Source organism: Poecilia formosa, unplaced genomic scaffold, assembly GCF_000485575.1.
Source record: "Poecilia formosa unplaced genomic scaffold, Poecilia_formosa-5.1.2 Scaffold135, whole genome shotgun sequence".
NCBI classification, from domain to species: Eukaryota; Metazoa; Chordata; class Actinopteri; order Cyprinodontiformes; family Poeciliidae; genus Poecilia; species Poecilia formosa.
In genome coordinates this window covers 1367780-1384606 of record NW_006800074.1, presented here as the reverse complement: position 1 = coordinate 1384606, position 16827 = coordinate 1367780, and the positions used below count along the sequence as shown (strand labels likewise).

Below are 16827 nucleotides of genomic sequence, written 5' to 3'. Positions count from 1 at the left end.
ATGTAAAGCTACCAACAACAAAACAGACAGGCAGAGCAAACACAGAATTTGTCAGAAAAAACCCTAATGGGTCATGGGAACTTTGGAGGAGCTACAGAGATCCACCACTCAGGTGGGAGATTTCTATCGACATGGAAAGTATCAATCATGCACTTCCCAAAACCAAAATGAAAGCGAGTCAAGAAAAAAGTTATTTCAAGAAAACTGCGTGAGGTCCAGTTTACAGTTTTCACAAACCGTTAATGGGACGCAGTAAACTTACGAGAAAATGTGACCTGGTCAGGTCCAACTGAAATTAAGCCTTTTGGCCTGCATGTATATATGTGGCAGAAAACATAGACTGAACACATCTTGAAAACACAATAGGATGATGTCAGATTCATGCTGTAGGGATTTCTTTCTTCAGTACGGCTGATTAGAGTTGATTGGAAGATGGATAAACCTAACTGAAAACCAACCCAGGAGAAAACCTTTTACAGAATTCCAATAGACTTTAGACCTCAACATTCACCTCCCAGCAGGAAAGCAATACTAAACATTTGATCCGAGCAACAAAAAGGTTTAGGTCAAAGGCTGCTTATGTTTTAGAAGTCAAGATCTAAATCCATCTGAAAACCTGTGTCAATAAATTGTACCTTCACACATCTCTCCACATCTCTTTTACTACCGAGGCATTTTGGGAATCCTGCATGCTAACAGAAATGCCTGAGATGCTTACATGTGCTCTCCAGTGTTCAGATGTACAAACCTGCTGGAAACGTACTCCCAAGTATCGCAGCTGTGTTTGCAGTTTAAGAAGTTTCTACAGAGTATGGAAATATTGGACTGAAAACCAATACACGGTGCACCTTTCAAATTGTTGTTTGTAAAATAATATGAGAAGCAACTCCGTTCTTCTTCTTCACAGTTATCTACTACTTTGTGTTGGTCTATCACATTGAACTCCTATAATATATAATATGTTTATGGTAGAAAAAAAAAATTATTATACACAGAGTAATCAAATTTAAACTGGATAATTATCTTTTTTTAAAAAAAAAAAACTCAATTTAAATGTACACAATATATGTGTAAATTTCACATTTACTGTGAGGAAATGTGAAATGTTTAAGAGCTACGCGTACTTTTGCAAGGCACAGCGAGTACATATTAGAAATTGTAAAGTTGCATATCTCTGGTGTAAGCTTTGCTGAAGGCCTCTGTATCTTTTTAAATGGCTTTCCATAACTAACATTTTGAATAATTCATTCTCCATAAACCAAACAGCAGCTACATATCCATCAGGAGTTGCTGAGGTAAACAGATTTCTAAGTAAAATTCAACACTCAACAGCCACTGAGGCCTTAGAGGATCAGAGATGACAAAAGGCTGATTTTATGGAGAAGCCCCACAGAACGCTCCTTCATGACGCCGGAGCAAGATTTACAGATGGAAGTATGCTAAAGGTCAGCGGCCTAATCTCATGAGTCGGGTTTTATCAACCAGCAAAGACACACAGCCCCTGAGTCAAAAGTATTGATTTGCTGCCACTGATCCCCATGACATGGACATGTCCCCGGAGACAAAGGTCAGGCACAATCACATGATCCTGCAGGCTGTCAGGAGCTCAGTCAAATGTCTGCATGCCGAGGCATTTTGGGAATCCAGCTATCCGACAGTGAACTTTAACATGGGGAGGGTAATCCTGACAGTGCCCAAGTATAAAGGTCTTTTTGTAGAAACTACAGCCAGATGCCCGATGAGGTTACTGTATCTGCTCTCCTCTTCCTGAAGCTCAACCCACTGCCTTGCCTGAAGCATGGCTACATAATCAATTAGTGTCCCTCTTTTTTGTTACATAATTTCACAGATACTAATGTGTTTATCCAGAACATTTAAAGACAATATCCAGTGCACTTTAAAAAACAAAAACAAATGTGCATTGAATATAAAAAAAAAAGCAGTTAAGTAGTGAAATAGACTGCCACTGATGTTTTTTGCATGGTATTCAAAAAGCCTTCAATGAAAAACAGCGTAATCGGCTTTGTGTGCATTTGACTTGATGACATCACAAGAGGCACACGAAATACATTGATCTGCTGATATTGGTGAACATATGGCAGCTTTTTATTAGTTTTGACATCAACTTTGAAGCAATTGGGCTGCCAGAGGTTCAGCTTGGTGTATTTGGGCCAGAGTTTGACTCTGATAACCCCAAAGGTGATAAAGTTAGCTTATCGTCAGTGCCATGCTGATAAAGTATTTTAGGAATGCATTTGAGCATATCTAATTCAAAATCTAAAATGCAGTGATCAAACCTAAACTGGATAATTATCTATTTAAAAAGCAGTTTAAGATCAATTTTTTAGTTTGTGAAAATAAAAATGAAATTTTGTCAGTAGGATGACATCAGTAAATACTAGCTTCCATGAAATATTGCTGTAATGAAACTAATATCATGAGCTGAACGCATTGTTAAACTCCTGTCTATAACGTGGCTTGAATGGTCCCAGAGGATCTTGGGTAATTAAATTTGACCATTCCAGACTGCTCTGGTCATCCTCAAACCTCCTCTATGTGCTTCATCTATGCCAAATTTCCCTTCAATGCAGGTGTTCTCAAATATTGCTTAAACATTTTTGCAGCAGCCAAATATAATTTAAGTAGATGCTTTAGAAAGAGGAATTTGAATACAAAAATACAAATTAACACAAAAAAGGGACACCTTATGTTAAAAGGCGTGTTTACCTGGAAGCTTTTTTAATTATTATTTTTTTGTGGATGATTTATCACTAAACAGCGAAACAAATATGTTTCGGTCGCAGCAAAGTGAGTTTCACTGAAAAGTATGGCAACTTTAGCAGCAGAAATTATTGAATATGATTGTGACGAAGGGGGAAATATTTGAATAGATGATCAGGGGGAAAAAAGAAACAAACATTACCGACCACAGTCGCATAACTGACATGCCATCTTAATTTGCTTATCTGCTGTGATATGTCGGTCAGACAAAATGCAGCTCTGTGTTTTAAAACGTGCGGTTGCTACTATATGCCCATCCTAACACAGAGATGGATGGCTTGTGGTTGCTATGGCCAGGATTTTCTCACACGCATTTCCATGGCTCTTTACAACCCAACTACAGCAATTTTCTGCTTTTCTGTGTAATTGAGCGACCCATTTTTAAGCAGCAGACACCGCCAAACCCAGAATGAACTGTTGATCAGAGCGTGGCAGTCTGTCATTGGGGACATTTCCCAACTTTAATGAGTATGCTGTTAAGCGGGGGCTATTTAACTTTGATATTTATTTATTTATTTATTTAAAAAGGGATGATTAGATGTCATCTCTTACTTGTCGTGAGTGACATGTTCCTTGATGGCTCCCAGTGTGACCAGGCTGCTGGTGCCCTGCAGCAGCCTGCAGGTTGCCAGGTGCCGCTGGTACTGCTCCTTCAGGCAGGCGTTTTCCGCGCACAAGTCGGACACTTGCTGCTCCAGCTCCTCTATCCTCCCTCTCTGCCTTTCCAGCAGCCCCTGTTGGGTCTCGATGATCTTGTTAAGCTCCTTCAGATATTCCGCAGCCCTGGTAGGGTTCTCGGTCGGACAATCCATGTCGCCCCCCTGACTCCTGTCTATTTCTTTTCGCCGAGATTTCCCCCCAGAAGAAGCCGTGAGGGGGGGTTGAGGGGGGGAGAAAGAGACAGCTGTTTGGTCCTGGCTGGGTTTAGGCGGAACAATTCGGTAGGTCGAGCCTTTTACGCCTCGTCATTGCTTTTTTCTCTCTCTCTCTCTCTCTCTCTCTCTGTCTCTCTCTCTCTAAGTCTATTAGTTTAAAAAGAAGAAAACCAGAAATGCTCCCAGCAGACGCGTGTCCAAGTCGCCACGAAGCTCCGCGCGTGTAAATGCTGGGAATGTCAGCGGATGCTAACATATGAGGGAGGCAGACTTCATGCTGAGGAACACAGCTGACTGTCCGCTCACATATGTCTGACTGTTCCCCCTGTTGGCAGCGCGCTGTGACATTTCTCCGCTCGCTCCATGCTGCTCCCGTGACTTTTCGTAAACAGACGCTGGCCGTGCAAGTGTGGGCGGGGCTTCCAAGTTTTATGAATCTGCAGGTCTCCGTGCAGCGGTCAAGGTGCTGCTGCGACGTTGCAGATTTGAACACAAGTGTGACTGCACCGAGTTCTGGTTCGTCCTCCAAAACGCACCAGATAGGGGAATGGTTCAATGTAACTTTTGCTGCATTGATCAGCTCTCTCTGGGTTTAATGTTGCAGCGCAGCCTGGTAAACGCAGAGTGGCTCTCTGCTCTCCCTCAGAGCTGTTTACGACCACAAAGCAGAGCACTGTGTGCCTTCTAGTAAAAAAAATAGCTGCAACGTAGAGAGAGTTTGGTATGGCCTACATATGTTTTTTATAAGCTGCCCAAGTGCAATTTAGGACAGCCCAGGTGATGATGTCATTAGTTTTTAGTTCTCTAATGTTCATTCAAAGCCTTTTACACGAAGGCACACGCTGCTTCCTTGTGTGACAACATGGACAAATAGAAAACCAGTCACAATATCAGGAAGATCATTGTAATATGTATGTAAATATCTTGCTTAAGTATTATCTTTACATCCTCCCTCCTGTTGGTGGGAATGGCACATCAGGCAGTGAAAGCCCCTAGGTATTAGAAGTGGTAACAATGAACAAGTGTAAGGATTTGAGGGAGTTTGGCTAACGCTGGCTGAATGTCAGGATCAGAGCATTTTCAAACCTGCACGTCCTGCGGGGTGTTCCCAGCCTGCAGTGTTCAGCATCTATCAGAGGTGTTCCAAGAAAGGAACAGGAACAGGTAGAGGGGTCAGGAAAAGGCTTCTGGACGCACAAGGGGGAGTGAAGGCTGCCTATATTGTTGCCCAAATTAGTGAAGAAGTTAGTGCTGGATGTAATAGAAAGAAGAAATACAGAGTATCTCCTTTTATTGCATGTGACCATATATCTGTGGACTATTCATTTTGCCCATTTTAACCCCTACAGACTCAACATCAAAATCAGGACCACACAGCGTTGGAAAAACTGGGCTTAGATTCATGAATTACTCCCCCCCCGCCCCCCGCATTTTATTGTTTTTGATGACCAGATGGGAACCACATTGACCTAGCTTGTACTTTGGGAAGACTGTAAGCTGGCAGAGGTAGTGTGATGATTTTGACAGAGTTCTTCTGGAAAAACGTTGATTCTCCTGTTACCTGAACACATGTTTGAGCTTTCAGTGGCCAGAGTTTTTATTTGTGGTTTTGCAAATAAAATAAGTGACTCATAAATTTGAAACTGTGGTTTTTGAACTGTTTCTTTTCAGAGCTGATTAAAGAAGCTCAATTTTGTTCAGGTTAAGCGCTTGTATTTTTTTGAACTGTACAGTAAAAAGAAAAAAAAAATCAGTGAAATGTTCCTTGTTTAGTTATTAACTAAAGTTTAGAGTTATCAACCACCGTTGCACAGCTTCATTTTCTCACTATGCAAAACAACAGAAGTCCTCAGATTCCCATTCTGTGGATGCAAAATAAGCAACAGGAAACTCAGCTTGGGCCACAACTGACCAAACCTCTCATTCTCTTCTTTTGCAGCCCGTGAGGGAAGGGCTTCCAGGGCGCTGAACTACATCGCATGCATCAAAGCCCCTCACTGAGCACATCTGCATAAATGAGCGTAGAGCTGCAGATTCTGCACAAGCTGAGCTCAGTATGAGTTCCCGATCGGCAGCTCCGTCGAGCAAAGATCGATGTTTTCACTGGGTGGCCGTCGCTTCTCCGTCTGGCACTGGATGATCTCAGAGACTTCAGTGCAAAGTAACCAGAGTAGGGGTTGGGGGGGCGGTGGGGTACAACCAGTCAGCCCATTACACGCACCACCCCTGCAGAACGTGGTGTCACAGACATCTGTATAAGAGCTGAGAGGCAAATCAATAAAGAGTGCGAGCAAAGGTGGCTTACATTAGTGGCCCTGCTTAGTGCAACTCACAGGGGGAATATAGGAGCTTTAAAAATCCGTCACCAATGTCTTTATCTCTGGATCTTTGTGTTAAATTATCTTTCAGTTCATAAAAAGTGAGAGAATAACTGCGAGGTGCGTTGTTCCATCATTGTTGGCCGGACTCTGTTCTCCTACTCTTCCACTTCCTCCTCTTACATGTAAACTTGTCACAATCCTACTTTGTATTTAACTTTGTTTGCATCCAAAGTGACATAACATAGAAAACTTTGAATATATACTTTTATCATCTATAATTGATGCACTATGTGAATATTTAGGAAACAAAGATGAAGCCAAAATGGAAAACTGTTAGTAAAAAACAAACAGCACAACTAAGAGTCTGTAATCCTCTTGTGTGACATATGCTTTTGAACTATAGCAGTCCGTATTATATCCGTGTTGCATCTCGACATCTTCCTCTGCGTACTTGTCTTTTCTTGCTCCTCCTCGTCACTTTTTATCTCCCAAGCTCTGCCTAGAAAAAACAAAGACACAATCCCACAGGAACTGAAGTTTAAATAGATTTCATAATTAGACTAAAAACTGATGTCATAAATAAGTTTATTTCATGTGGAATCAAATTCAGCCAAGCAGGCAGTTCAAGCACAAATGTGATTTATTTAGATGCTTTCTGTTTTTTGCTTTTTCTTTTGCTCACTGTATGTTCATAACTAGGTTACATCATTTTTATCATTACTGTAATCTGAGCTTTTGTTATGTTTTTGGGTTTCTTTTATTTGGTCTAACATGAGAAAGCCACAGTCTGACTGGAAAGGATGTCTCGTAGACAAAGCTGTCAAAAACAAAGTCTATCAGTCATAGTTACTGATGTTTGTAAAAAAAAATAAATAAATAAATAAAGGAAATGTTAGTAAAGGTGTTTCTTAGAAAGTGTCTCCATAAATATTCTCCCCTGCTGAGTCAGAGACTCACTGATTCAGCTTGTCGTCCGGAAGTTGAGATTATAGTTGATGATGTTGGATTCTGCTGCCATCAGTAAAAGAGACACAGCTTCTTCTTCCTCTGGCCTCACCAAATTAACCCAGGAAAGAAGACAATACATCCGTCAGCAGCGCCACCGCATATCAGCGAAAGCCAAAAGTGATTTCCCTGGCGGCTCTGCATTTATTTCGTCATGTGTTACATGTGTAGAGTTGAGGTCGTATAGGGCAGGAGCGTCGCATAATTTGAGGGAGTTCGATGGTGAATCTGAAGATTTTTCAGGGTGGAATGAAAATACGAGAAACACATTCAAAGAATTAAAGAAAGACATTTGGTTTGAAATTATCGTTGATCAAATAAAATTTGCTAAAATATGTAAACATACCAGCGTTAATAATTGGCTAAACATTCCTTAGCAAGTTGGATGCAAAGTACAAGCTTTTTCAAAGCATCAACAAGCTTTTGATTCTGCTCTTGCTGGACATGTTTCACATTTGTCCCCAGGAAAAGCACATAGTTTCTTTTAATTGGTTCTTTGTTTGGCATAACTTGTGATTCTTTTGCGCCCGTTTTCACAAATTTTGCAAAAGGGTTCCTTCCTCAGGCCAGTTTTTATTCAACAGGAGGTTTGAATGACATTCTATCACTAGAGACCTGTTACTGAGAGTTTCCAGAACGAAGGCATAGTTGGAGGCAGTGTAAGCTTTTCACGGAGCACGTAGAGTGAAATAAATATACGTTTAGCTTGAAATAATAATAATAATAATAATAATAACAAAACGACCTGCTTTTTGATCAGACATTTCCAAATTATGTTTTTAATGTTTAACACATGAATCAGACAATGCTCAGGGCTGCAGCCTCGGATGCTCAGGATTAGTGATGCGGCATGCGACCAAACTTCCAGTCAACGGGGTTTATTTTATCAAAGCAACATACATCTGCTCTGAAGAGTAGCAATGAAAAACTTTGCTGCTCTAGTACTCTCTCTGCTCTTATTTTCTTTTGATTCATTTTTCAAGGCCCTTTTGAAATGCTGCAGTTCCTGGCTTGGGCTGAAGTGAAAGTGGGAACGATGAGTGCTTTGTCCATGAAACTGGATGCTTCGTCTTTATGCCGTTTCACCTGAAGGCTGTGTTTATATGATCTGAGAAATCTGAGCTTTACTGTGGAGGGGGGGAGTGGCAGCAACAAAATGGGAACATGGCATGCAGATGAAGTAGGAGAAGCTATTAGCAGCGAATGTGAAGTGGTCCTGGGGGGGGAAGGGGTAAAAATACAGTAATGTTGTAAACAAAAAAATGGAATCTAATTTTTAGGCTATGAGAGCAAAGTGTTGATCATTTCACAATTACATTTTGCACGTCAAAAACTGAACCGTTTTACAGTACACAACAGGAAGAGAAGGGCAAAAACCACTAAAAACAAAAAGCTTACATTTTTAAAAACAACAACAGGGTAGCTTTAGTCGGTGAAATCAACAAACATTGAAATGCACAAAATTGCATCATAAACCATCTTTTACCAAAAAATACCAAAACTATGTTTTGGGGTTTTTTTAAAGCATAAACACAGAAAAGAGGATCAAAGGAATGCCACAGTAACATAATATGAATTAATAATCCTGTGATTCTGACAATCTATTTCTGATCTAAGATTCCACCATTAGATCACATCTGTTACTATCAACTCTAAACTCAACCACAGTCAAGCAGCCATTTTAAAGTTTTGCCACAAATTTTCAGTTTGATTGTGGTCTGAAAGTTTGCTCTAATGAGTCCCTAAAATAGAAAAGCACCCCCCAAAGCATGATACTGCCAATACCGCGTTTCAAAGTGAAGCGAGGAAGTTGTACTCGGAGTAAACGGTACACACGTTGTGTCACTTTTCCACAACACATATCTTCAAAGTTCAGTTCTGATCTCATCTTACAGAAGAATCTTTTTCTGATGAATCCTCTCCCTGTCTGCCCCGTCAGAAGGGCAGCCATTGTGTTGGTAGTTTTTCATAATGACACATTTTTTCTGAGTTTCAGATGATGGGTTAAACAACGCTCCAGAAGATGTCCATAACCTGATATTTTATTGCCTAACCCTGTTTTAAACTTCTCCATATCTTCTCCATTCTTCTCCTCTTAGTCAGATGGTTTTTGAAGGCAACTGGCCGCACTGGATCTTTTGAAACCTTTCAGATTTGTAAAAAAAAAAAAAAAACATTTTTAACATTCATTCCCTTCATTCTGGATTACTTTGTGTTGGTTAGTCATGTGGAATCCAAAGGAAATACATCACAGCTTGTAGTTGTAAGAGGACAAAATGTAGAAAAGTCCCAAAGCATTGCACATGCAGCTGATAACGCCATCAAACCACACGGCTCAGCAGGTTCTACAGACATTTAATTTATAGCAACTTTTAAAAGTAGCAGAATTTGACTCCTGTGCGAAGAATGCTAGCACCCACAAAAAAAAAAAAAAAGTCACTTTAAAACACTCTGCTGCTCGTCATTAATACAGGCTTGTTCTCTCACACTTTTGGCTCACAGCTAAAATGCCCGAGTGAGAGCAGGTTTCAGTCGGCAAAATCTCATCCTGAAAGGGCAGAGTGGAAAACTTTCCGGTAAGATTCCCAGCTGTAAACGTGAGTCTGTGGTGCACTGAACCTGCCTCACCAAGAACGTGATAAGCCGTGTACACTCTGCGTCCTTAATTTTCATGAAATCCACCATTAAAAAGGGTTAATGGCAAAACAAAACGTGTCATTGAGTTTCCTCAGCTGTGCCACAGCGTCAGTCCTAAACAGCGGTAATTTACACAAAGCTTGATTAGGTTTAAATTGATTTGTGTGAAATGTATGAGGGGAGGGAAAAAAAAATCCTCTTTAGCAATTTTCTCCTCACTCTGGCAGCTCTTACTCTGGGGAAGCACAATGCCTACCTTTTTTTAAAATCAATTCCCAAACGATTTACAGTGTGGAGGGAGGTTGGGGGGTTGTATTTTCCCCATGACAGATTTCTTCTGTTTTGGTGTTTTTGTCACCAAAATATCTGAGACCATCTGAGAAACTTTCTATCAGACTAAAACAAATTAATTCAATACAAAATACAGTTTTCAACTTATTTCTTTATACGATTAAAAAAAATAGCATTCAAGTAACCTGGATTTATGTTAAAAAGTAATCGTTAAACAAGTGTAACATGTCAATAAAATAACAGAATTTAACAATGAAACACGGTGATGGTATCCGTCATGGATTGAGGCTACTTCACTCTGAGTGTTTGGTAAAGGTTGATGTACATCACTAGGAAAAAATTCCCAAAGAAGCACACTCAAAGTTACACTTCTGGAAAACAGAAAAAAAAAAGAGTTTTGCAGTCATCCAGTCAAAGTATGAATTCAAATCTGATACAATGCTGAGGTGTGATTCTTACTAGGCGTTTTATTCTCCAGAACTCCAATATGGCTGAATTAAAACAATTCTGTCAAGTAGAGTGGATCAAAGCTCCTCAGGGATTCTGCAGAAGTGTTGCCAGTGGTTGACAGCATTTCTTTTTTGCTGCCAAGGGCTGGACAATCAGTAAGTTGGTTTAGGGGATAATAACCGCTTCACACAGGGTCAAGTTTGTTATTAGTCTTTGATTTCTGACTGTATTTAAGTGTGATTTTTTTAAAAAGCAACAAAAGCAAATCGGTAAGTGTCACAAAAAGTGTTTCGCTTTATTTATGTCTAAGCTTCTTTCAAAAGTCCAGCAGAAGCTGCCTAACCCGGCTGGTCAGGTTCACTCAGTTAGCCCCTCATTGATCACCTCCACTGACAGCACAGTAAGCCATGTGGAACAGTTTCCCTTCACTGCAGGATCAGCGCGGCAGGCTGACATCAGGGGCTGGAGCGGTCTGCCTGCTTTAATGGGGAGAATAAATTGAGTGTCATTTAAGCCCCCGTAACTGCTTTAATCATTTAGAAAGTGCAGTCACTCTCGAAAACCTACATGCCGCTACCTATTGATGGGGAAAACAGTCGTTTTCACCTTTGCGTTTCGTCCCATTTTAACTGAAGGCGGCAGTTAATTAAAACTGGTTTGCAACAAACGTCTCCGATAACCCTCTGCCGAATTAGTCGGGCAGCCAGTGAGCTGGTTTGTTTGCTTCTTTGCACAATTCACTTGTTTACATGTTTTCTTTCTTCTTGCTCAGCCAGATGGTGCAGAAGACCAGCAGTCAGGGCTCCACAGAGGAACAGCTTTCAGCCATGCATGTGGGAGAAAATGCAAACGCCACAATCGAGATTGTTTGGATGAGTCGTCGGTGGTTCACCCGATATCAAAAGACGCAGTTAAAGCTTAACAGATTTCAATTAAAGAATCTTTTAAGCATGAAGTGAGGAGCGGTGAAACAGCTTTTGTATTATTTAGTGTTTCTTTTATGTGTTAAAGAGTTTCATTGATATGCAAGAGAAAAAAAAATTACATACAACTCACTGGAGTTGGCATTTACAGCGCTGACCCACATGCTTCATATCGGCTTCTGGGACAAATCCTAATGGATATTGATTCATTCTCATCCTATTAAAGCCTTCAGTGGACCACGGTTTTCTTCTCTTCTATTTATGCTCCTAAATTTTCTTAAATAGGTTAAACATCTGTGGAGTTTTCTGACCGTGAGTTTTGGGATCTGTGACTCGCATTTCCAATCACTTTAGCCTTGTGACACATTGATCCTTCGTGGTGGGAAATACACTGATCATCCTCAGTTTGTTTACTGGATGTAAGAAGTTGCTGACATTTTCAGTCTCCTCTTTTTATGAAGGTATTTGGAGGCAGAACTGAATAGATCACCGCTCTGCTTGGTGAAAAGCAACTGTAATAATGAGCACAAAGGATTTGGTTCATCATGTTTCCCGTTAAGTCGACTCATGAAATCAGGAGGAGTGATCAAATAGTGCCTTCTTGCACTTACTGCAGAAGTTTAGTTTGTCCTTTATGTTGTCTTTGGAGAAAGCTCTGCACTGGTGGGAGAACTTTGTAGGAGGAAACTCCTAGATAACGCGAATCATTTCTGCAGAGTAACAGAGCCTCTAACCTCGATGATCATACAAGCAGCTTTGGACGCATATCAAAAATAACTGCATATTTGTAAACTCTATTTCTAACTTTACTATAATAAATTAGGTGGAATTTTTTTTGGTCAGAGCAAAAGTACTGAGTTAAATAGGTTTTTCACAGTTTTGCCAATAGTTATCCCTTAAATAATAGTGCATCTGATCACTTTGCCCAATAATCTCAAAACTGTGTAAATAACCACAAACCTAAAGCTGCAGAGTGTACATGGTTGGGTAAATCAGGGAAAAAAAAAGTAAACTGGGACTTTCAGCCAGAAATTATTTCACCAAATCAATCCTATAGGATTTGTCTTATCTATACATTTCTTTGAGAGCATCAACCACCTGCTCCCCAAACTAAAAGGTGTAAATATGCATGAAAAAAACACATCCAAAATAAGCCACTTTGACAGCTGCACAGCTTAAGTGAACCCCATTTGATGTTATGCTGCCTTCCATATCATATCGTAGTGTACAGTGTGCTCACCTACATGAGATTGTGAAGCGGTTTTTGACACAGGCTGCTGCTGCGGGCATACAAATGAGCCTGGTGACTAACACCACAGCAGTTCAGGGGAAAGTCAGAAAAATGGGAGACAGACAGGATCAGTGGCCGAAGGGTGTTACAGAACCTGGGTGATAAAAAGCATTCCGTCTCTTGATGTGTTTGTATAAATATACAAATATATAGAGAGAGATTTATAGATAGATAACAGTTCAATTTATCCAAACAGCGACAATTCACCGCAAACATCTCAAGGCACTTTAAGAAAAATAAACAGATCCAGTTTATATGCAGAAATAAACAGTCAACATAATTCAGATTAAAGATGACTTGTAATCATTACTGTGCAACCACTGACATAAGCATAAATGCTAGAAACACTGCTAAACAGAATAGCATTTTGTTTGATATCATGTAGTACTAGGAAACTGAATTTTTCAGCTAACTCAGACGTCTGGATTAAATTACAAATATTTTTACCACAGTTCTGTTATTAAGATGAAACAAAGATCTGGCTGGAAAAAAAAATTTGTGAAGAAAAGTTAAACCGTGGACAAATTTGATGACAAACTCCTGACATAAAAAGTAAAATCTTTAATTAGCAAAAAAACAAGCACATTCTCACACAAGCAAACAAGCTAATTTCAACCATGTGCCAAAAAGCTGCTCAGAGTTAAATGTAAGGCATGGCATCAATCAGATATAAGAAAACATAAATAGAATATTTTGCCAATAATAATCATACCACCAAAATATGTCACATAAAACCAAGTCATACTTTAATGAATCAGCATTTCAAGAGTGCTAAAAGTTGTCATTCTTGAAATGCTGGGAAAAAAAATCCAAAACATTTGAGTGGTTTTGTAAAGAGACATTTACTGCAGATAAATTGAATGATGCTTCACATTTTCAAATGTTTCACATTAAAAAAAAAAAAAAAAAAGAAGAGCTGCATTCACTGTGGCTCAAACGTCAGAACAGTTATATAATAATTAAAAATGCCCGAGACAGAAATTATACCAACTTCGTTGGTGTGTTCAACACATTTGGAGGGTTCGGCACCTTTCAGGACGGATTCAGTGGACGACGGTTATCAAAGCTACAACCAACAGAGGTCATTTTGTTCTCAAACAATATCAAGTTAGCTTGTTACTCGAAAATGGATAGGGTTGTTTTCCTGAGTTACTGACCTTCACGTGTCAAATATAAGCGGCACACAAGTTATCGGCTAACACAATATGCATCTTTTCAAGCTCAAACAAATGATTTGGTGTTCGAGCATTTTGCAAATACTTCAGTCATTAATGAAGAGAAGAAACACAACAAAAGAGCACGGTGTGTATTATTTCTACAACACTCGATCTTCATACACAAACACCACGTCACACTTAACAGAAAACACACCAAGAAAAAGACAGAGCTTTGCAATCATTCTGCATTCAATTTAAATGATATATTCTTTTTTTTATTATTTGAAGTTTCTGTACCAACATTTGAAGGCAGATCTTCTGCAGCATCCCACAGCTTTCCTGCTGAGGGTTTGAGGCACATTCTTCATATATTAATGACCCGAGGTGTCGTGTCGAAGAACAGAGGACGTGAGCACGGCGCCCAATCAGGACTTGTAATCTGGAGAATAGAGCTGCGATCTGTATGTGCTGTTTGGACTAACTCTCGGCGTCATGCGGTTAAAAGAATTTGCTACGGGCGAGTCGAGACCTGAAAGAGTCAGAGAAACAAACTTAATGAAGTACACGAAACACAGAGGAGCAGGTTCTGTTTGACAAAAACATGATCAGCTGCAGATGGGCGACAGAGTCAGAGATTAGACGGCAAAGTTGGACAATTAAAATACAAATGGAAGGCATATATAACACATCAAAACATATTTATTGTAGAGGATGATGTTTTTCTAAAGCATTTTAATGAGTATGGTTTTAGAAAAATAAAAACAGATTACAAAAGACCAATTCAAATGTCATGGCTTATTGGAGACTGCTGACTTGATAGTCACTGACACCCTGCATATGAAAGGGAAGCCATTTAAGACAACTGCTGAAGAATGTGACTGATCCTAGAATGCTGCATCAAAGCATATTAATGAAAGTTTAGTGGAAGGAAAAAAATTTGGTACAAAATGGTGCACTAGTGTTAAGGATAACCACGTGCTTGAGAGGTTCCAATAGACTGGGATCAGTGTTTCAAGAGACATCACACTCTGACCTGCAACCGCGGTCACAACTACAATCTCAGAAGCCGTTCATCTGGATTCAAGGAATGAAAGAATGGGACTGTTGCTCAGTGGAACAAAGTCCTGCTTTCAGGTGAAAGAAAACACTGCTTTTCTTTCAGGAGTCAAAGTCACACAGTGTGAAGGAACATGTAGAGGAACACAATCCAATGTGACGGAGGTCCAGTGTGAAGTTTCCACAGTCGGTGATAATTTGAGGAGTAAATACAAACATGTCAATTCAGGCAAAGCAGAAAAAGAAGAGAGGTCCTAAACAAGTGTCAAGCGCACAATATGTGGACTTCAGTAGGCCAATGAGGTTTTCTAAAACAATCTTTTATTTGGTCTTATGCAATTTTCTATTTTTTGACAAACTTATTTTTTGCTGTTTTCATTTGCTGTAAGCCACAATCATTAATATTAAATGAGATAAACACTTCAAGGACATCAAACTGTATGCAACACAGTTTTATGACATGTTTCTCCTTTTGAATCAAATAAGTGAAAAAAAAAAAAAAAAAAAAAGTCAGTCATATTATAATTTATTGAGATGATCCGGTTTGGCCATGATTAAATGCTTCTTTTCCAGCAATTTAATTTCTTCTTGATCCATTTACACAAGGTTGTACTGCAAAAGCTGCAGCCACTGGAAAACACTTGGACTCCATTTATTTAATAAAAACATCAACAAATATAGGTTGAGAAGGAACTACGCTGCCAAAAAGATAAACAGAAAACCTGTTCTTCCACCTGAGGGACAGTCAACCATAGCAAGCCAACAGCCAGCAAATCAAAGTCTGTCTGTAAAATAAAGCCTCCAATTGCTAAAACACACATATGTAGAGGTGGAACATACCACATATAGGCCTGTTGAACTGTTGTGAAGTAACTATTTTATACTTACAAGCTTTACAACTGATTTAAATACATACACTGCACCTTTATCTTATTCCACAGGATGAAACGTAGCTACATGTCTCATGTTACCCGTCAGTTTCAACTAAAGCCCCACCAGCTCGGCTGAAACTCCTTTTGTTTGTCTTGCTGGTGCAAAGCGTTTGAACGGACAACTCAGGAGCCAATCAATTAGTTAGTGATCAGAATTAGCCAATATCTTTTCGATCGGCTCTGCCTAGTGAGAAGCAGGTTGCATAAGGAAAAGGAAAAAAGAATTGAATTTGTTTTGTTTCTGTTCGTTAAATTAACCAAATGGAAAACTTCCCACTTTGCTTTCAAGCTGTAAACACATTGTGGCAGTTTCCTTTGTTAAAATTTAAAATAATGTGAGAGAGAAGTACTTTGAAACACAAGCGAGGACATAATCCTGATATGAAAAGGAGAACCTTTGTTAGTTTGCTGATCTAAACTAATGTAACCAGTTTAGATCGGCTTGGGCAGAGCGGTGGCACCACTAGAAAAATCAGCTGCTTGACAAATTATTTCTAATCCGATCTTTAACAGTTGTTGCCTGTTCTGTAGTGTAGCTGAACTTCACTGCTTTACTTCTCAGAGTAAAAGAATATTTCCTTTTCACAAATCCATTAAATACCAACGTCCCTGAAAATCTCTAATATTGCCAACGACGATGTGGAAACGCTTTAGAGTGAGTTCGCATTTCTCACCAATGAATCGAGACAAATGAACTGCTGTTTTATGGTGGATTCACCTGAATCGATTTGTTTTTAGGTAATTTTGTAGGCGTTTGCTTCATATTGTGTGTGTTTCATACCTGTGAGGGGTGGAGGTGTTCTCTGGATGAAAGCCGGGTGATACGACTGCTCCTTTGGAGACAACAAAGAGTGCAGGACTGCCGGGGGAAAAAAAAAAAGACATTAAAATTATTTCAGTTTTTCAAACAGGGTGAGTTTACATGAAAGGTGATGTTGCAGCTTTTGTAGAGTTCTATGCTTTCAGGGCAAAATTCACATGCAAGATGTGCAACATACCAGTCTGAGAATGAAAAAGAAAACATTGAATGCAAGCAGCTACAAGGGAAAAATATTGGGTGGTTTTCAATCCCACAGTTTTGGATTTCTATAAAAAAAACAAAAAAAGC

General features: G+C 39.6%; 1 protein-coding gene across 1 annotated transcript in view; it reads right to left on the bottom strand.

Annotated features, from left to right (window-relative positions):
- Positions 1-13115: 13115 nt before the first annotated feature.
- nup210 (nucleoporin 210) overlaps positions 13116-16827 on the bottom strand; it is a 33575-nt gene continuing 29863 nt past the window's right edge. The window contains exons 39-40 of the mRNA XM_007562366.2: positions 16501-16578; positions 13116-14260 (exon numbers count right to left, since the gene is read on the bottom strand). Coding sequence (XP_007562428.1) covers positions 14157-14260; positions 16501-16578 — 182 coding nt within the window. The 3' untranslated portion in view covers positions 13116-14156. The remainder of the gene's footprint in view (positions 14261-16500; positions 16579-16827) is intronic.